Source organism: Heteronotia binoei, chromosome 1 (genome assembly GCF_032191835.1).
Source record: "Heteronotia binoei isolate CCM8104 ecotype False Entrance Well chromosome 1, APGP_CSIRO_Hbin_v1, whole genome shotgun sequence".
NCBI classification, from domain to species: Eukaryota; Metazoa; Chordata; class Lepidosauria; order Squamata; family Gekkonidae; genus Heteronotia; species Heteronotia binoei.
The window spans coordinates 81,597,593-81,618,056 of NC_083223.1; the positions used below are offsets into that span (position 1 = coordinate 81,597,593).

The following is a 20,464-nucleotide window of genomic DNA, read 5'->3' on the forward strand; positions in this document are numbered from 1 at the left end:
AACTGATGTCTAAAATGCTTTTATGATCAAAGCTTGCCCTGCCTAGCAACAGTTGCTGAGGAGAGTTGGCCTATACTCTCATAACCACCTGATACACAGAGCTCTTTAACACCAGAGCTTCAAGAGAAACAATCAGCCACTTCAGACACCTCCATCTTACCAAACCATGATCAATCCTTCTCTTCTGACCAGTACGGAATCTAAGGAAGCACCAAATCAATTCAGGTTGGGCTGCAAGAACAAAGAGCGCACATCTGCATTTAGACCACAGTTATATCAATCATTATCTTCAAAGCAAGAAGCATTCTAAATGCAGTCATGATTAGGAGTCCTGATTTCGACACATTTGTTTGCTGTGCTGTGTGTTCAAAACTAATTCCACCACCACCTACAGTAGAGACCTATGAACGGATTAGGGAATATAAACCTTTCAAAACCCGATATTATACTCACAAAGATATACTGGGTAAGTCAGAGTCTAGTTTACATTTCCCCCCTCTGATCTTTATACAGATGACATACAACTGCCATTTGTTTGCCTGTTGTGCAGACATCAATTTTATTAATTGTTCTGATGTATATAAATAATGTATCCATACTTAGGAGAATGTTGGCAGTGAAAAAGAAAACTAAGAACTGGAAAGCTTGTAGAAAAGGCAACTCAAAATACTTAAGGAGTGGGGGAAATCTTTGGAGGGAAAGTCATTTTTAGGGGAAGGGTTTTCAGCTTTGTAGGTACAAAGAACAATAAAGGTATATAAATAATGAGGATGTAACAAATTATTTGGCTGGCCCTGGATGGGAGACCTCAAGGAATACTAGGATGGGAGACCTCAAGGAATACTAGGGGTGTGATGTGGAAGCAGGCAATGGCAAACCGCCTGTGAATGTTTCTTGCCTTGAAAACTCTTTGGGGGTCACCATGAGTCAGTTGTGACTTGATGCCACAATATTTATGCACTGTTCCTGCTAGAAATCAGTAGCACGATGTGTTGTATAGTATAGTGTAGTAGTTGTATGGACTAATTGACTAGGATCTGAGGGGCTTCAGGTTTGGATCCCCACTCTGCAGTGGACGTCTGCTGAGTACCTTGGGCCAGTCAAAAAACGCTCCTACCTCACTGGGTGGTTGTCAGGAAAAAGAAGAGGAGAGGAGAATTATGTAAGCCACTTTGGGTCCCCCTTGGAGAGAAAAGCAGACTGTAATAAATAAGTATTCTATCACGTGTTGGTTCAAGGCAGGCCGAAGGAATTCATTGCCATAAGATACTCTGATTCCTTTTAGAATAGATCAGTTAATACAAACGAGATAATATGAACATGGAGGAAAGGTCTATCAGTAACAACCAGGATGGTGCTCCATCAAAGGTGCCTGATTAATGCAAGTTCCCCCATCTTTGAAGGAGAAAAGCAGTGTAAGTTAGATGCACACAACTAGCTGTCAAAATAAAGCTCCTGCTTTATATCTAACAGAATCTGAGAAAGAGGAGCAGCTCTGTCATTGCTATAGCAGAGTTATTTTATGCCATAGCGGTGCACTGTCCTATTTATGTGTATGTAGATTATACTGGATGGTGCCTGGTGATTTATAGGCAGAACCAGATTAGTGACTCATGGGCAGGCAGTTCAGCCCCTGCTTAACATGCCTGCTCAACAGGACATATTTACTTGACACTGGGGCATGCAGTTTCATACTCTTACTTCTAAGAAGCTTAAGGCAATATACATGTTTCTTCCCTCCTCCATTGAATTTTCATGTTAACCACAGGAGACAGGTGAGACAGAGGAAATGACTATCCCGAGGTCACTCAGTAAATTTTCACAGCCAGTAGGGATTTGAGCTGGCGTTTCTCTAGTCTCAGTCTAACCGCTATGCTATACTATTGTTCTCTTTTAATGAAAGTTATCAGACAGCTGTTTATTTTGGTTAAGTTGCACATTTTTGTTAAAATCAACACAAACTCAACAGATTAAAAATAATAATGGGAACCAGACTACAGAGAATGTTTGCAGTTTAATTTTTAAAATGACAATATCAAGCAAGGATGGCATTTGCAGTTTGTATATAATTGGGAGTGTTGTGCTTCTTAATCATTTGTCAACTTATATAGATGTTGGGGCAGACATTAAGGAACAAGAAGCACACAGAAGAGAACAAGAAGTACAAATAAGGATTGAAAAAGTACAAAATAAACTGTTGAATGAGGTAAATGAAACTATTCTGTTGCCATTACGTTAAGACCTCTCTTTCACTGGGGTCGGTAAAATGAGTACCCAGTTTGCTGGGGGTAAAGCGCAGATGACGGGGGAAGGCAATGGCATAACAAAAAGTCTGCCAAGCAAATGTTGTGATGTGACATCACTCCATGGGTTGCTAATGACTTGGTGCTTGCATAGGGGACTACCTTTACTTTTGCTATACCTGTGTAGGCAGTATACGATACAGGTTTAAACAGATATAAGTCTTACAAAGCATACGGACTTAGGTTGACTTGATAATCTACGTATGGAGCAGAGTCTGTTTATAGTGCTTAAGAGAATGCTAAAGAACATCCCATAAATTATCGAGGGGGGAGAGAGCTGCTACCCTCAGCCCTTTAGAAAGGGTGACAACTCTGTTTCTGCCATGCTGTGAAATAATGCAATATGAAGCAAAATGTTTATGCTGTTGTCCTGTGTGTAACTTATGGGTGGGTATTGAGTCCTTGAAATCAATGCAACATACTCCCAAATTAGTGAGCCCAGAATTTCTGCCTCAGGCTGTGATCAGAGTTCTCAACAGTAGGCGTGAATAAACCTGTAACCCAGAGGACAAGATTTGGCCTAGAGCCAAGACAACAGTTCTTTAATTTCTGGGGGGAAGTTTCCATCCAGTGATGTTCCAGAACAGCATTTTTAAACACTGGCCCTTTGGTGTATTTGATGCATTTTCCAGTCATTGGATGGCATGGATTTGTTGGAAAGAATCATTACAGTATTTAGTTTGTCCACTTACAGGCCGAGATTTAATAATTATCTTAGGCTCAAGAGGAAAATACTGTTTAACACCAAAAAAAGCCCCATGATCCCATAAAGCATCCACCCCAGATCCATATTAAATCCAGATAGTAGCCTGGCAACTCTCTATTTCATCAAGAGGAACTTGAAATCCTTGCTTTGTCAGTGGCTTGGTAGTAGGGTTGCCTGGTCTGTGTTGGAAAATACCTGGAGACTTGGGGGGGTGGATCTGGGCTGTAAAAGCAGGAGATCGCCAGGTCCCACCTGGAGACTGGCAACCAGTGCTACTAATTAACTAATAGGACATTGGACTAATTCAGATAAGTTAACTTGTACACTGGAAAAAGATTTTTTCCAAGGTTCTCTGAAGAGTTTTCAATCTATTAATTAGGTGGGTTTGCCCCTCAAATGATTCAAACAGACTTGTTTCCATTGATTCAAGGTGAAATCCCGTAGCTGCCTTAGTAGTTTCATCCTTGGGGGCCTTCATCTGATCATTAATAGAGGATGTGGAAGGAACAGTCATTTGCTGAGAAGGTGAAACGAGATCAATGAGAATAGGCTCTTCACTAGACTTTTTTCCTTCCAGTCTTTGCCCAGATACAGAAGACTTACTAGGAAGTAGAGGGACTAACCTCTGTGGGTTCTTTCACATGGTGACTGTTGCAAGTGGATTCTGCTATTCTCACACATTAAAAATCCAGTTGCAAACCACATTATTCAGTGTGTGTGAATGCATCCAGTGTATCAAAAGCACTAATGGTGAATATTGTAGTGTCTGAGATGTGATACTTTAGAGCATATTAAAGATGGCAAATTTGTAGAATAAAAAGAAGGGGCTACATTCCCACAAATGAAACCTGGGATCCATTCCACATATCACAAGTCAATTAACCTTAAATCCTGGTTCAAAAGAAAAGCTAAATGCTGTTTTGCTTCCCATGTGTTGTTCCAGGAAATAAGTGTACTATGACAAGAAACTATATTTAAAACTATTTTATTTTTGTTTAAAGAAAGAGGCCCTAAATTTACAGAACTAGCCTTTTTTTTTACTTAGATTTTTTGGCATCAGAAGCTGATTTTTGCCAGGTGTTGTCAGCATTAAACCTTTTGATTTCTCATTCAACTTCCTGGCGTCTGAAGGTTTACCATCTTGTTTCAGAACATCACCCTCCCTTTAAAGGATACAATGAACACAAGAAAGGGTTTTTTTTAAGTTGATCTGTCAGGTCATTAAGTTTGGTATGGATTTTTAAAAAGTGTCTCAGCTATTTAAAAGGGTTGGATAGCAAACATATTATAATTAAAAAACCACCTTCTTTCTCAAAAGGAAGACAATTACTAGATGAATTAAAAACCCTTCTCCTCATTGGTCTCCATGGAGAAGAAGGAGCTAGTTCTTCCACAACAGTATTACCAGAAAGAACTGGCACAACTTTGTTAAGATATCTGTATTTGTTTATTATGTATAAAGAAGCTGCTGCACAAAAATAATAATCTATTATAGGATGTGATCACAAACACTAATTGATGTACTTTCAATCCACATTCAATGTACTTCCCAACTGGATTTTACTGGGTGAACTGGCAAAATCCAGTTGGAAAGCACATCAAAAGTGGATTGAAAGTGCATTATTTAGTGTGTGTGATCAAAGCCCAGCAGGAACTTATTTGCATATTAGGCCACACCCACTGACATCACCATTGTTTTACATAGGGCTTTTTGTAGAAAAAGCTCAGTAGGACCTCATTTGCATTTTAAGCCACACCCTCTGGCACCAAGCCAGCCAGAACTGCGTTCCTGCTCAAAAAAACCCTGGTTGTTATCATTAAAAGGTAATGCCTTCTTAGTCCCCACAGCCCAACTTCCAAATAATTAACTGTAAAGTGTATCCTCCAAATTATTATATTGGTAGTAGTGGCAACAAAAGTATAGAACCCCCTCCCAAGAAACCCACATTAAAATAATAAAAATAAAACAAGTAAAGCACAACATGGAAAAAATTGCCAGCTATAGAAACAAAGAAGTGTAGTCTGTCTCTTGTCTGTACACCAGCCGCTCTCTTCTTACACCCAAAGCTAATTTGCCTGCACTCAGCATCTTATCAGAATGAACTAATGCAGAAAAGAAACTCAAGCCTGCCAGTACAGGTGCCTTAAAACAAAAACAAAGTGAAACTCAAACCAGCAAGTCCGAAAGAACAGATATAATAGATAATAAAAGTGAAAAAGAAAACACAGTTCTTCAAAGAGCACAACAGAGCACCACTGCTCAGCCAACCAGAACCCGAATCAGTACTTTTGCAGAGTTTCCTACAATTCTCACTGAACTGCAGTAGGAATAACAAAATGCACCTAATGAGAATCCTGTGAGTGCATGTGAGGACTACATCACTCAGTCTCAGCCTACAGTCAGGTTTAAATGAGATGTGGGAAACACATGGAACCCTTTTAGCCTTTAAAAGACCATGTTAGTGCATTGAAAACCTGAACACACTTAAACAAATAACATTTATTTAAAAGGTGAGGGAAACTACAGGGTCAGACTGGGAGCTTTATCAAACAGTAAGAATAAAAATTATAATGGCAATCTCAAATGGGGGGGGGGGGAGTGAAGGAAGTCTTCTAGCCACTTTTCCTCACATTCACCAGGAAGCCACTTCCTCATAGTCACCAAAAAGCTATACTCTCACAGGATAGAAGGCTCACTCCAGGGGATGGCCACTCCTCTGCTAACTGCCTTTCTCTTTCTCCACAGTCTATTTACCCTAGGAACTTCTTCCATAGAAATGCTTTACATAAACACTTCAGCTACTTTTTTTTAGCTACTTCTCCCTCTTGGAGTACATCCCTCCTTTTTCAGCCCTGTGCCAGGCAACTATTCACCCAGCCTCTCTGAAGGAAGCATCTCCTTCTAGAGGGCAGCATTTCCAGGCTAGGCCCATTGTGCAGGTGAAAACATGTAACACATATTAAAATAATAAATATTTTTAGAAGGCTTACACACATAAAGCGTTTTACTTTGCTGGCATGAACCTCCATAGCAAATAGCCTTAACAAATTGTTACACAGCACTGAGGTGCAGATAGGGTTGTCAGCCTCCTGCTTTTACAGCTGATCTCCAGCAGGCAGAGATCAGCTCCCTTGGAGAAAATGGCCGCTTTGAAGGGTAGACTCTATGGCATTGTACCATGCTGAGGCTTCTCCCCTCCCTGAACCTTGCCCTCTCCCAGATCCACCCCCAAAGTTCCCACATATTTTCTAAGACAGACCTGGCAGAGCCGTTTCCAAAGCCCTGTCCCTCCGGGTGGTGGTATAGTAAGCCTCTGTTTGTAATCTGGAAAGTACAGCCTAGTAACATGTATCTGTCCTCACAATAAAAGACCTGGACCATAATCATGACCACTATATTGGAGCATTCTTCCCCCCCCCATCCTGCTGATTTTAACCTGGGCTTTTTTTCTAGGAAAAAAAACAAAGCAGGAACTTATTTGCATATTAGGTCACACCCCTGACATCACCATTGTTTTGCACAGAGCTCTTTTGTATAGAAAAAGCACAGCAGGAACTCTTTGCATATCAGGTCACACCCCTGATGCCATTGAGCCAGAACTGCATTCCTGCTCAAAAAAAGCCCTGAATTTAACTAGCTACAGACAAATGAATCAATCTAGAGAGCCACTTAATGCCCAGCATTAGGATGGCCTATGTATTTAGCTTATTTGTATTTATTATGACTTGTTTGATAGGCTGAGAGGGAAAAAGAAGAGGCTGTGGATGATGCTCTCGTACGTGCTGCAGCTCTCCACATGCGAGACATAGAAGAGCTTAAAAAGAAACATGAACAAGAACTGCAGGTTGGTGGTCATTTTGCTTTCATCTTAACAGCAGATTTTAAACAGATAGAAATTGCACATGGTATGATCCTGGACATGTAGATGCCATTCGTGCCTGGATATTTCATGCTGCAGATTGCAGAAACTTCTCTGCATCTGAAAGACTAATGTGGCAGGGTGAAGATTAAACTCAAACTCCTGATAAGCTAGCTTCAAACTGGCAGGGAATTTTTTTTATATTGGGAGAATTTAAAGCAGCAACATGCTATGGACATTTTTAGGACATTCTACAGATTAGGTGGCACTAAATTTTTTAAATTAGAATTTTATAGTATACTTTATTATAGCACATTTGCAGCTAATTGATACATAGTTCTTTTAGAGCTGTGCTTGTGTAACATCCAGAAAAGAATTAGTCCACAGCCACTCACTGTGCAGTCCAGACTTCAATGGATTTAGAAGGGTATAGCCTCACTGACTTGTGAAACAGCCATTCTTTCTTGACCTGTTTTATTTAAGCATGGCAAAAGAAACATTTTGATTACTTTCTTAGCTGACATTGATTTCTAATGCTGTTAAAGGTGGCTGTGATGAATACAAGGACAGAAATGCTGAAGCATCTGGAAGTGGAGCTGAAGAGAGAATCGGAAGCAGCTGAACAACGAATGACCCACAAACTCCAACGCCTCATGCTTGAGATCTCTCTGGAGAAAGTGACAGCTGTGGCCGAAGCTAGGGAACAGGAGAGATCCAAAGCAGCTGAAGCTCTGACCAAGCAACAAGCGTAATTCATTTAACAAGCTTATTTCATATTCGTAAAGTTGGGGGCGGGGAGTTTAAAGTAGCTGACAATGGGTTGGATCTGCTGGTGAAAATGTATTGTGTGTGTATGTGTCCTTAGACTATCAAACTAACTATATCAGGGATGGCAAACATGCAGCCCGGGGGCCAGCTTCCAGGTGGGACCTGGGAATCCTCCAGAATTACAGCTCATACCGAGACGACAGAGATCAGCTCCCCTGGAGAAAATGAATGTTCTGGAGGATGAACTCTCTGGCATTGTACCCCACTGAGGATTTGAATAAAAGGATCTAAGGTTCAAATCCAACATGCCTGCTATTGAGCAGTCCCAGTTCTCAGACAATCTAGTGATCAAAGTTTCCTGACCATGCACTGGCTTCTGTGCCTTCAGAAGCTTTACAGTTTCCCCCAGTTTCCCCCTGTCCATTGAGTTCTTCTGTGTTTAATATTTGAATTTCATCCATAAATAAAACAGGAAAAGAAGACTCAATTGGCTTTTAAAAATCACCAGTAATGGAAATTAGGATAAAAGTCATTGTGTGGTCTTTCCTCTCCAGGCATAATATGGAACAATTACGACGGGCTGGAAAAATTGCTAATGAAATCTATCAGAAGAACCTGGAACAATTAGCCTGGGAGAAAAAACATGAAATGGAAATTGCCTTTGCTATTTCCCAAAGAGAATACCAGGAAGAAACAGACAAGCTCCTCAAAGCAGCAGACAATGATCGAGAGGCTCAGCTAGAACTGGTGGTGACTAGGGTGAATGAGAAAAACTCCGAGATCTCGTCTCTCAGCCAGAAACTGGACTTTATAACAAAATGGAAAGACAGCTTGGAAGCTGAAATATTAGAAACAAGAGAAGCGTTTCAGAAGTACATTGACATCACATTCCCTCAACTGGCCCCAGGGCAAGCAAATTTTATCTTGCCATTCAGGATTTCAACAGCATTCACAGATGGCCACGTAGACATTGACATTCCAGGTCAATGAGTTAAAGACTCCCCAGGGATCCAGCCATTTGCTGCAAATACCCAGATTTGCTGTCAAAAGGTTCTGAAAAGCAATAAATGAGTCCATTCTCCTTCATTCCATATAAATGTGTAGATAGATGGGAGTAGTAATAGTTTATTTATTTAGATATTTTTATCTTGCTTTATCCCTAGTGCAGGGCCAGCCTTGGACTGTCTGGCACCCAAGGCAAGGCTAATGTCTAGTGCCCCCCCCCCGCACTGATAACATCATCGAGTCACATGGGGGTGCACAATTGAGTGTCCCCAGAAGGTCAGCGCCCTAGGCAATCGCCTAGTTTGCCTAGTGGCAGGGCTGGCCCTGCCCCAGTGGCTTACAACATAATTTCCTTTTTTCCATTTTATCCTCACAACTCTGCAAGGTAGGAGAAGTGTGAATGTGTGATAGATCCAAAGACACTCAGCACACTTCCATGGCAGAGTAGGGATTCAGACGAGTCTTCCAGATCCCAGCATAGCACCATGCTGGGTCTCTGGTAATCACTACATCATCAGCTGAGTCCTCCATGTTAATATGATAGCTACAATATTATTAGATTCAGAAGAATTGAGACCAATTGGTAGCTTTTCAGAAAACAGGGACTGCAATTCTTGGTATGTATTTTCATCTCACTTTTAGATCCGACATACAAGTTTAGCATGTTTTAGTATTGTTTAAAAATGTGCAAAACTTGTTAGACTAGTGGTCACAGCGGCACAGAAGAAATATGTGAAGCATCCAGCATCCACTTGAAGTGTCAGATTTTGGAAAGGATGCTGTTTTCCTGTCTGCTGCTTTCTCTCTCCTCTCTCTTAAACACTTCTGTGCATCTTTAGCCTAAGGCTATTTTTATATATTGCAGAAATTACATTTCATTCTCGCTCCGCATCATTTATGCTAACATCAAACTGTAAACTCCAGTGAGAGCTTCCTGGTCAATGTAAGTATACAGATATTGAAACTAGAGCCATTTTATGCCTAATGGGTGGTTGAAAAATAATGCCCCAAGTTTAGAAAATGGCAAGACTAGATTATTCTTTATGTTTATTTATTTAATACATTTTAGCCTGCCGTTCTTCCAAGGAGGATTGCTACTTCCAGGACAGCATACATAGTTTTTTCCACTTATTCATTTTATCCTCACAACAACCCTGTTAGGTAGTTAAGGCTGAGAGGCAGTGTCCAGCTCAAAGTTTTTATTGAGTTTCATGGCAAGTGGAGATTTAAAGATTAGTACGTATGTAGCACTCTAACCACTACACCAGCCTTACTCTCAGCTATTAAACCATAGATTCCATTACTTTCTGCTGCTTGTTTTTCAATGCACACAAGTGGTAGCTCTCCAGGCTTATCACCATAGGTTCTTGGAATCCATCTTAATAATCATATACTCTTCAAGATGAGTAAAGTTAAGCACCTATAATGTGGGAACAATTCATTACAAAACTATGACTTGGATCTTAAACTCCTTTCCCCCTTGTTGGGCACTTCCATTCACAGAAGAAAAGGAGGACCATTTTTGCAAAGCCCCATCCCCACCCTGATGCCACAAAGTTGCAGGGGGATACAATGACCCACACTCACCCACCCACAAGCCTTTATTGGCATATGTCAGATAGAAACAATGACCAACTTGGGTACAATTTTGGAAGGGGTCATCAGTGGGTGGCAGGAAACTTACCATACAGCACTGGTTCACTCACACTGCAAAGGATCCCAACCCATGGAATACAACAAATTCAGTTTCACAGGCTGTATAACAAGGAGCTCAAATTTAAACCAGTAAGAAAAGGGAATACATGGTTTACCTTCTATAGGCTAGAGCAGGGGTGGCCAATGGTAGCTCTCCAGATTTTTTTGCCTACAACTCCCATCAGCCCCAGCCATTGGCCATGCTAGCTGAGGCTGATGGGAGTTGTAGGCAAAAAACATCTGGAGAGCTACCGTTGGCCACCCCTGGGCTAGAGTGCTGAGGGGGTAGTATCTGACTGGAAATTGCAGAATCCATGTATAGAGATGGTGGAGATTGGGCCATGCATTTCAGAGGCCAGACCTGCAAGCTGACCTAATAGGTGATTACAGACCATCACTTTGGGCCAACTCAGAGATACCTTAGAAATTGACCAGAAAAATCCTTCCACACACAAGCATCTGCCACCCATTCTAGTCCTGCACTCACCCTGTTCTCCGTCCTCCACGGTGTGGCTCAAAAAGCTATCTTCCTCTGCACTGTGACCCTGGAATTCCTTGGCGGTCTCCCCTCCAAAATACTGACCAGAACTGACTTTGCTTAGTTTTCATAATCAGATTGGGCTAGCCTGGCCCATCCAGGTCTGTGCCTTCCCCCCTCATCTCACTATTTCAGATTTTAAAAACCCCTTTCTGGCTAATAAACAGAATAATAATTGCTCCAGCTGGTGGACAATATCAATAGTGCAGTAAACCAGTAATTTGTGTTTCCTCTCTCTCTACCCCCCCCCCCCTTGGGGATTCTGGCAAATCCTTTTCTCTAAACATTACTTTTGTTACTATTATTCAGTCATTAAATGGAGCGGTAGGGCAGCCAAATGGAAATTTTTGAAAGCAAGGATCATGTGTGATAAGCATCCCTTTCACAACATGCAATATGGTAACCTGTTGGGCTCTGTGCTGCTGCTAGACCTTTGTTTCCAAACAACACAGCTTGAAGGTTTAATTATCCACAGGGTTTTAGGACTTTCTGACATGATCACTTAGACATTACACCCTGAGAAATCTCATGAGGCTTCTAAATGTACATAACTTAAGCAATGGAAAAATTACTGTAGGAAAACCCTTGTGTACAATCTGCTTTTATCAGAAGTGTCAGTGCTGCCTGCGACACTGCTATTTTTTAAATCCCACTGAGGGTTGCAGTGGAGGCAATTTTCAAGCAGTTGCAATGAGCAAGCAGAGAACTCTTACATGGTGAGGTGGATCAATTTTGTAAAAAAAAAAAATCAACCAGAAAATCCAAGCAAAAAATGAGAAGGCGGGAACTCATTCCCAGCCACCCCCCCCAAGCCAAACTTTTAGGAGCCAACCCATCCTTTGAAGCCAGAGCACCTTGGTGGCTTCTGCACCCTGTTATCTCCAACCCTCCCCCCCATGGCTCCTACTGTTGTAAGTGCTTAGCAACAGCCACAGAGGACATTTGTTTCTTAAAGCTACAGGTGCTGCTTTGTGTGTGTGTGTGGGGGGGGGTGGAGCAGACACCCCAGTGTTTCTTTTTTTAAAAAATAAATTCAGCATTTCTATAAACCTTGTCAAGTTTATAGAACTTCTGTAAAAAGATCTGTGTATTCTGTTCATGTCTCTAGTCTCTGGATTTAAGTGTCCACAGATTTGGCCATATTGAGACTATGATAATAACAGAATGGTTCATAAAGATACTTTTTATAATAAATGAGACTGGGAAGTGGGAACCAAACCCTTGGGCATAGTATGCATTATCTTTTTATATGTTATCCCGCTCCCACCACATTGTCTTACATAGTACCATGCTTGCACTGTTAACATATTACGTTTAAAACTTCATTTTCTTCAAATTCCTGTAATCCTAGCCTGATTTTATTAAATGTCACATGCTATTTATCACATTAATTTAAACTGTGTGACATGCCTTGAACCTCAGTGACAAAGGCATACTATAAGGTAAACAAATAATCAGTAAAATGAGAGATTCTGAGACTTCTTTATCAATTAAAAAAAATTATGCTATCTTGCCACCCAATTCAGGGTCCCCAAACCAATGAACATTAAAATATTTCAGACATTCAAAACCATTTAAAATATATACATACATATGTACATATGAGCATGTGAAAGAGATATCCTCTATAACAGGGGTGGCCATACTGTGGCTTGGGAGCCACATGTGGATCTTTCAGACGCATTGTGTGGCTCCTGGAGGTCAAGCAGAAACTTAATGCAGGCTTAGTCTCAAGTTAGTGTACTTAGCATTGGGACCACAGTCAACCTCTGAGCACTGAGCCATACTTAGGTGAATATTTCCACCGTGTGTGAATTGGGGAAGGAAATGAGCCACCCCTGATGATCCTGCATTGAGCAGGGTATTGGACTAGTTTCACTGCATCATGCAGTAAACTGGATGTCAAGCTGAACAGCCCTCACTGTAGTACAAGGCATCATGACAGGGCCACACAGTTCAGTAATGCAAACCTTGTTCAATTCCGCAAGGCCTGCAAGACCGCTCTCTTCCGATTGACTTTTAATTGATGCGGAATCTACGTTGTGGGAAACTGGAGAAATGCCGTCGCCACTGAACATATACAATGTATAATGAGATTAGTACCAAACAAATTTTTGATTATTTTTAAATGGTTAAATCTGTAATTTTATAATATACGGTATATTGTTTTTATTGTTGCTGTGATTTTATTCTGTGAGCCGCCCTGAGCCTGCTTCGGCGGGGAGGGATATAAATAAAATAAAAAATAATGGCCATATTAGATCAGCCACTGCATCATCCAGCAAACTGAAAGTCAAGCTTAGTGCTACAAACCAGCATAGTAGGGCCACACAATTCAGTGATGTAAACAGTGGGCATTATTAGATCACCCATTCCATCATCCAGCAAACTGGAAGTCAAGCTGAGCAGCCCCTCACTGTGCCACAAGCCAGCATGATAGGGCCACACCGTTCAGTGATGCAAACAGTGGACATTATTATATCACCCACTTCAGGGCAGACCAAACTGTGGCTCAGGCGCCACATGCAGCACCTTCACACATATTGTGTGGCTCCCAGAGGTTGAGGAACTTAATGCAGGCTTTCTCTCAAGTAAGCATACTTAGTATCAAGACCTCAGTCACCCTCCTAGGTCTGACCCATAGGTAGGTTACTATTTCTGCTGTGTGTTAAGTGGGGAAGTGGGGGAAATAGGCAGGCTTGCAAGCTCTTCTTCTGTACTGCAGAGGTCACACAGAGACCTAGAGTGGGGAAAGAGAGTACAAGAGCTGAGGGAGCCACTGGAAGGAGGGGCAAGAAGTAAAGAGTGTGGCACAGGGTTCCTCCTTAGTTTTATAGCTCTTGTAGGAGCTGGATGTACTAACCTTGGTGTCAAGGCAAAGAGAGATGCATAATGATGCAAATGGTGGTCAGTTATTTTTGTGGTACGTGTGTTTCCTTCTTCCACTGGTGACAAAAAATAATTCCCTAACCTTTCCCCATGCTGGTCTTATGGGGACTATTCCCAACTTTTGTTTTTGAAAGTCTCCTTCTAGTAGGCTTCCCAATCCCCAGGTCCCAGAGGGGGATCCCCCGGTTTTACAGGCTTCCCCCCTCCCCCAGCCAGCTGGCCGGAGGGGGAAGCCCTGCCCCCACAACCATCATGCACCTCCATGAACAATTCCCATAGGGAATTATGGGGAATTGATGCGCGGGTATCAGGGGCTCTGAGGGGGCTGTTTTTTGAGATAGAGGCACCAAATCTTCAGTATAGCATCTAGTGCCTCTCCCCAAAATACCTCCCAAATTTCAAAATGATTGGACCAGGGGGTCCAATTCTATGAACCCCAAAAGAAGGTGCCCCTATCCATTATTTCCTATGGAAGGAAGGCATTTAAAAAGATGTGCAGTCCCTTTAAATGTGATGGCCAGAACTCCCTTGAAGTTCAATTATGCTTGTCACACCCTTGCTTTTGGCTCCACCCCAATGTCTCCTGGCTCCACCCCCAAAGTCTCCTGGCTCCACCCCCAAACTCCCCAGATATTTCTTGAATTGGACTTGGCAACCCTACCTTCTAGCCTGGTCATGTTGTACTTTTTAAACTGCAAATGCAATTTTGGGCTTTATCAACAGAAGCATAGTGTCCAGATCACATGAAGTGATGGTATCACTTTACTCTGCTCTGGTAAGACCTCACTTGGAGTATTGTGTACAGTTTTGGGCACCACATTTTAAGAAGGATATAGACAAGCTGGAACAGGTCCAGAGGAGGGCGACAAAGATGGTGAGGGGTCTGGAGACCAAGTCCTATGAAGAAAGGTTGAAGGAGCTGGGCATGTTTAGCCTGGAGAGGAGGTGGCTTAGAGGTGATATGATCACCATTTTCAAGTACTTGAAGGGCTGTCATATAGATGATGGGGTGGAATTGTTTTCTGTGGCCCCAGAAGGTAGGACTAGAACCATTGGGTTGAAATTAAATCAAAAGAGTTTCCGGCTCAACATTAGGACAAACTTCCTGACCGTTAGAACAGTTCCTCAGTGAAACAGGCTTCCTCAGGAGGTGGTGGGCTTTCCTTCCTTGGAAGTTTTTAAACAAGAGGCTATATGGCCACCTGACAGCAATGAGGATCCTGTGAATTTAGGGGGCAGTATTTGTGAATTTCCTGCATTGTGCAGGGGCTTGGACTAGATGACCCTAGAGGTCCCTTCCAACTCTATGATTCTATGTTGTCAACTGCATACTTATGTATTTTATCTTTCTGGGCAAAGAAAGTATTAAGAGTTTTAAGAAAAACATGTGTAATATTTGTTCATGTCTTGTAGCTCTCAAACAGCCACCATTTACTCTATGTGGCTCTTATGTTAAGTAAGTTTGGCCACTCCTGCTCTATAATAAAAACACTGTGGGGTGGTCACTGGCTGAAGGATGTGCATCATCTCTTGGCCCATCAACTGCCACTCAAGGTCTGTTTCATTCCATTGGCTGAGGATTGAGGCACTGCTTTGCAGAAGAGAGAAAGAAAGTCTTCCGTAGATTTGCTGACGGAGGGGGGAGGGACTGCCACAGAAAGCGTTCCCTCAATTGACGGAGGGAGGAGGAGGGAAACAGCTACAGAAAGCCTTCCTACAATGGGCTGAGGGCTCCTTCCCTTCCTCCTTTGGGGAACCAAACAGCCAGAAAGACACAGCCAAAAAAATGGCATCCCTCCCCTGCAGAACAATGTTTTTTTTTATTCTAGATTGTGATGGAACGGCCCTGGTTTGCCTACCAGATCCCGTTCCCCTTTTTGGAGGGAGCTATTTCTCCTCCGGCCACTTGGGCTCACTGCCACCACTTGCTCAGTCTAGGGGTTTGGATTGAGAGGAACAGGACTCCCAATCCCCCTCTCCAGCTCTGAGGCCAGGCCTCAAGGTCCTCTGCCACCCTGTACTTGGGTATCACAGAGACCTAGGGTTCCCAAGTCCAACCCCAGAAATATCTGGGGACTTTGGGGGTGGAGCCAGGAGACTTTGGGGGTGGAGCCAGGAGACACTGGGGTGGAGCTAGGGGGGAGGGGGGGAAACGGCCCTTAATTTGCGTATTAACCTTTTATGTTACCAGTTCTCAACGCCCGTGGGATCCGAGGCAACTTTCAGCAAGCCCTTTTCCCCTAAAGCAGCGCTGCAGCTTCAAAAACCCGCCCCAAAGCCCTCTTTCACTTTCCCTCCAGCCCTGAAGAACTACAACTCCCAACAGCCCGCACGTCGAAAGCGCCCATAGGAAAAAGTAGGTGTTCCTTCCCTGCGCTTCCTGCCCGGGCAAATCTCTTTTTGCTAGTTCGCGCCCTGGTTGGAACTTTGGAGTTTCTTTCGCTTAGCGGGCGATCTCTTGCTGGAAAGCCTTTCCCAAAGGAGGGAAGGAACGGCTGCCTCCCGGTGTGAATGCAAGTGGGATTTCTCTTTTGGGCCGGGAAATGGAAGGGGCGGCGGCTTGCAAAGACCCCCTCGTGAGTTGCCCCGTTTGTTCCTGCGTGCTCCCGGCCCCGAGCATTAACTTGCATCTGGACAGATGTTTGCAGCGGAAAGGGGGCGGCGAGAGAAGTGGGGGAAACAGCGGCTGTCCGACGGGCCCGCAGTAGCCCTGCAAGAAGAAAATGCGCCTTTCCGCGTCCCTGGAGGGCAGCAACTGAGAGGACGAGCCGGTCAAGAGTCTCAGCCCCCCGCCGCTGTTTTCCCTCTTCCAGAAGGGCAGAGGCTTCGGAGCAAGAGCGCCTCCTGCTGCTGCTGCCGTCTCTCCAGCCCGGGCCCAGAGGGAAGAGAAGCCGTCAGGGGAGGAGGAGCCTGGCATCAGCCCTAATGCCCAGGGACCTGAACTGAGCGGCGAGCCTCCCCGGCAGCCCCCGACGCCGCCAGCAGCAGCAGGAGGACGCCGCTTCTCCCCCCGCTTCCGTTTTTTGGGGGGGCGGGGGAAGAGGCTCGGAAACCTGGCGTCCCCCGCTAGAGCGGGAGGATTGGGACCCCTACAGAGACCACAGCACTTCTTCGGGGAACCCCTGGAGGATTGGCACCTTATCCAACTACATGCCTTCCCCCTTTCCTCGGGGCCCCCTTCATAAAGCATCGTGGTCTAAAGCAGTTGGGGATCTATGTGGTACAAAGTCTGACTGCCAGCATTCAAAACAGTAAAAATATTTAATTAGAAGAGAAAAAGAAAAGAAAAAAACAAAAGCAGTTGCATGTAAAAGTTTAGCACAGCACCCGAACAGCAACCAGAAGGACAAATAAAAGGTGGATTTAAACGCATCCTGCCGTCCCTGGTCTAAACTTGCCCTGCCTTGTGGATGACTTCCTCGTTCTGACTGCCTGGAGTCCATTCCTCCTCTCCCTCAGGAGAAGGCCTCTCCCACAGTCAGGAGCCCACAGACTGACAACCTCTCTCCTTGAGTGCCAGTCAAGAACTGACTTTTTCCCGCCTCACTCCAATAATAAAAAAAGAACTTCCTGCCCCTCTAGGAGGCTTTCCCCCTAGAGTTGATGGTTTAACTCTGGAAGGGAGGAGGGAGTGAAGGGAAGGCTAGGCCACAAAGCCTGCCTTAGCAGTTTCATGTTGTCTCCCAACCAAGCACCACCATTAACTAAGATGGCGTTTCTCCACATAGATAAAGAGGGGGGGGGGGAGAGAACATGGTGTCATGTGTTTAAGATTGGATCACTGGGTAAACTGCCTTCACTTTCCCCTCAGTGCCTGTGGCTAGCCAACCAACTTGGTTCTGTCAGTGAAAGGTGGGGGGGAGGCCCTTTCAAGGCCTATTTTAGCCTTTGAGCAAAAACTCATTGGGGCCCCTCCTGTCTACAGCTGCCAGCTCCAGGTTGGAAAATTCCTGGAGATTTTGTGGTGGAGTCTGCGGAAGTCACACTTTGTAGCGGGGAGAGGCCCCGGCTAGGGATCTCCAAAGCAGTTATTTTCTCCAGGATGGGGAGAGAGATCTGTTGTCTGGAGTTCAGCTGTGATAATAGGAGCTCTTCAGCTTCCACCTGGAGGTTTCCTACTCTAGGTCTGGCAGCACCCTCTGGGTGACTTCATGTCATCTGACTGGCATGACTTAATTAGGCCTGGTTGCTTGCTCCTGTTCAGCAGCAGTCCCACTATGACAGCCACTGTGATGTTACAGTGCTTCAGAACAGGGTCTGCCAGACCCAGATTCCTACTGTGGATGTTGACTGGGTGATTTTGGACCACCACATACTTTCATCCTAATCTACCTCACAGGGTTGTTATGTAAATCAAAAGGGGGAGAGGGAAATGATGTAGGCTGCTTTGGTCTCCGCTGCGGAGAAAGACTGTCCTTTTCCTAGGTGGAGGCTGCAGGGAAGTCGGGGGGGGGGGCAGATAAAAGTAGGTTGATGATTACAGCTGCCTTCTCAACATACCTTACTTCTCTCTATCTTTCCCTTCCCTCCCCAGCACCACCACCCCAAGCCCATGACACTCACTCACGACAAATTTCTAGCACCTGTTGTATTTCTCTCAATGGGCATTATTACCAGTTTTAAAAAATTAACTAAAACATAATATAAACACAAAAACTAGACAGAAAGGGAGGAGGATAATGAGAGTTAGTGAGGGAATACCAGCCCCTTTAACCCTAAAAGGTCTTCACCTGCTGGCAGAAAACAATGATCAAGGGAGACAGATGGATCAAGGCTGAGTTAGTGTGAGGTAGCTCACAGTTTTTTAGTCTCTGGCTCACAAATTTTTCTCTCAGCTCAGGAAAAATAGTCCTAGAGCAAGCTGGAAGGGAGGAGGGAGTGAAGGGAAAGCTAGGCCACAAAGCCTGCCTTAGCAGTTTCATGTTGTCTCCCAACCAAGCACCACCATTAACTAAGATGGCGTTTCTCCACATAGATAAAGAGGGGGGGGGGAGAGAGAACATGGTGTCATGTGTTTAAGATTGGATCACTGGGTAAACTGCCTTCACTTTCCCCTCAGTGCCTGTGGCTAGCCTGTGGCTATGCAGTAGCTCACAACTTTAATGCCAGTAGCTCATGAGGTAGAATTTTTTCTCAGAAGACTCCACAGCTTAGATGGAACATCGATCCTTACTCCTGTTGCCACCTATCTAGCCTCAGATGGAGGGGGCACCCAAAGCAGGACTTCCAAGATGACCACAATAGTTGAATGGGTTCATACAGGAGTACATGGTCCTTAAGGTATGCTGGCCTCTTCAAGTGGGTTCAGAAGCAAATCAGGAGCCGCTTCAGATGGAGCAAGACTGGAGAGATATGGTTCCCAGAGCCCACTGCAGTCAACATTCTGTGCCAACTGTTGCTTCCAGACAGTCTTTAACAGCAGCCCCAAACAGAGCATGCCACAGTAATCTAACCTAGATGTTTCTGGGTAACATGCAGGATGCACCATAGTAGCAAAATCGTTCCTGCACCAGAAGAGTCAATGCTAGTAAAAGGTGCCCCCAGGCTGCGAACCTTGGAAGTTATCCTCTTTGTTGTAAACTAGTTTATTGGGAAAAGATGCTACTTCATTCTTTATATCACTGTTTAGTTGGATATTTTCCTCAAGATGCAGATATGCCAGGGGTGGCCAACGGTAGCTCTCCAGATGTTTTTTGCCTACAACTCCCATCAGCCCCAGCCAGCATGGCCAATGGCTGGGGCTGATGGGAGTTGTAGGCAAAACACATCTGGAGAGCTACCGCTGGCCACCCCTGAATATGCGAAGGTTGATTGTGATGATTACCCATGTGAAGGAGAGGTACCCGGCTGCACCTTTCAAGGGGCTCTTTCACTTGAGGTTCGAAGCAGTCTCCTGGACTATACAACCCTGTCTCACGAAGTGTTAACCTATCCCCAGAAATCTGCCCCCCCCCATCTTTTCTTCAACGTTTAAGTTATGTATGGTAAGTTTGTAAGTATTTGACTTGTAGACCACTATATATTAAGTCATGCCTTGTGAGAACCTCCAACAGCATATGTTTCATATATGAACCTATGAAGCTGCCTTATACTGAATCAGACCCTCGGTCCATCAAAGTCAGTATTGTCTGCTCAGACTGGCAGCGGCTCTCCAGGGTCTCAAGCTGAGGTTTTTCACACCTACTTGCCTGGACCCTTTTTAGTTGGAGATGCCAGGGATTGAACCTGGGACCTTCTGCTTACCAAGCAGATGCTCTACCACTGAGCCACCGTCCCTCCCCTGCTCTCCAGGGTCTCAAGCTGAGGTTTTTCACACCTACTTGCCTGGACCCTTTTTAGTTGGAGATGCCAGGGATTGAACCTGGGACCTTCTGCTTACCAAGCAGATGCTCTACCACTGAGCCACCGTCCCTCCCTGTATCCCTGTTTCTCTGCCTGTATCTTCGCCTTTTCCAGAGTTAGTAGCCTCAGTAAACACACAACCACCCCATCGTCCAGCAGCAGCAAAAGCGTAAACAAGAGTAAAGTCTGGTGAGTAAAACAACCCGTCGGAGACATTCCATAACGGCCAACGCTCCTCCTCGGTAAACCAACGCGATCAAACCCTCAGCGGGCCACGCCTCCTCAGTAGCCTCAGGTCCGCCCCTAAAGCCGCCTCCGTCCTAACCCGCCTTTAGCAGGCTCGCTTGAGTCGCGCTGA

At 44.4% G+C, this 20,464-nt stretch overlaps 1 protein-coding gene across 1 annotated transcript; it reads left to right on the forward strand.

Moving 5' to 3' along the window:
• The first annotated feature begins 104 nt into the window (after positions 1-104).
• Positions 105-8,706, forward strand: C1H6orf163 (chromosome 1 C6orf163 homolog). The gene is made up of 5 exons (XM_060258482.1): positions 105-466; positions 2,112-2,206; positions 6,747-6,854; positions 7,415-7,617; positions 8,192-8,706. Exons 1-5 carry the CDS (start codon positions 319-321, stop codon positions 8,625-8,627), a joined length of 990 nt encoding a protein of 329 aa, XP_060114465.1. The 5' UTR covers positions 105-318; the 3' UTR covers positions 8,628-8,706.
• Positions 8,707-20,464: the final 11,758 nt, after the last annotated feature.

Bases quoted from the DNA above. Each gene is read 5' to 3' on its own strand.
- C1H6orf163 (XM_060258482.1), top strand. From the start codon at position 319: ATGATTAGGAGTCCTGATTTCGACACATTTGTTTGCTGTGCTGTGTGT. The intron at 2,207-6,746 runs GTAAATGAAACT...CTTGTTTGATAG, and splicing joins AAAATAAACTGTTGAATGAG to GCTGAGAGGGAAAAAGAAGA. The intron at 7,618-8,191 runs GTAATTCATTTA...TTTCCTCTCCAG, and splicing joins GCTCTGACCAAGCAACAAGC to GCATAATATGGAACAATTAC.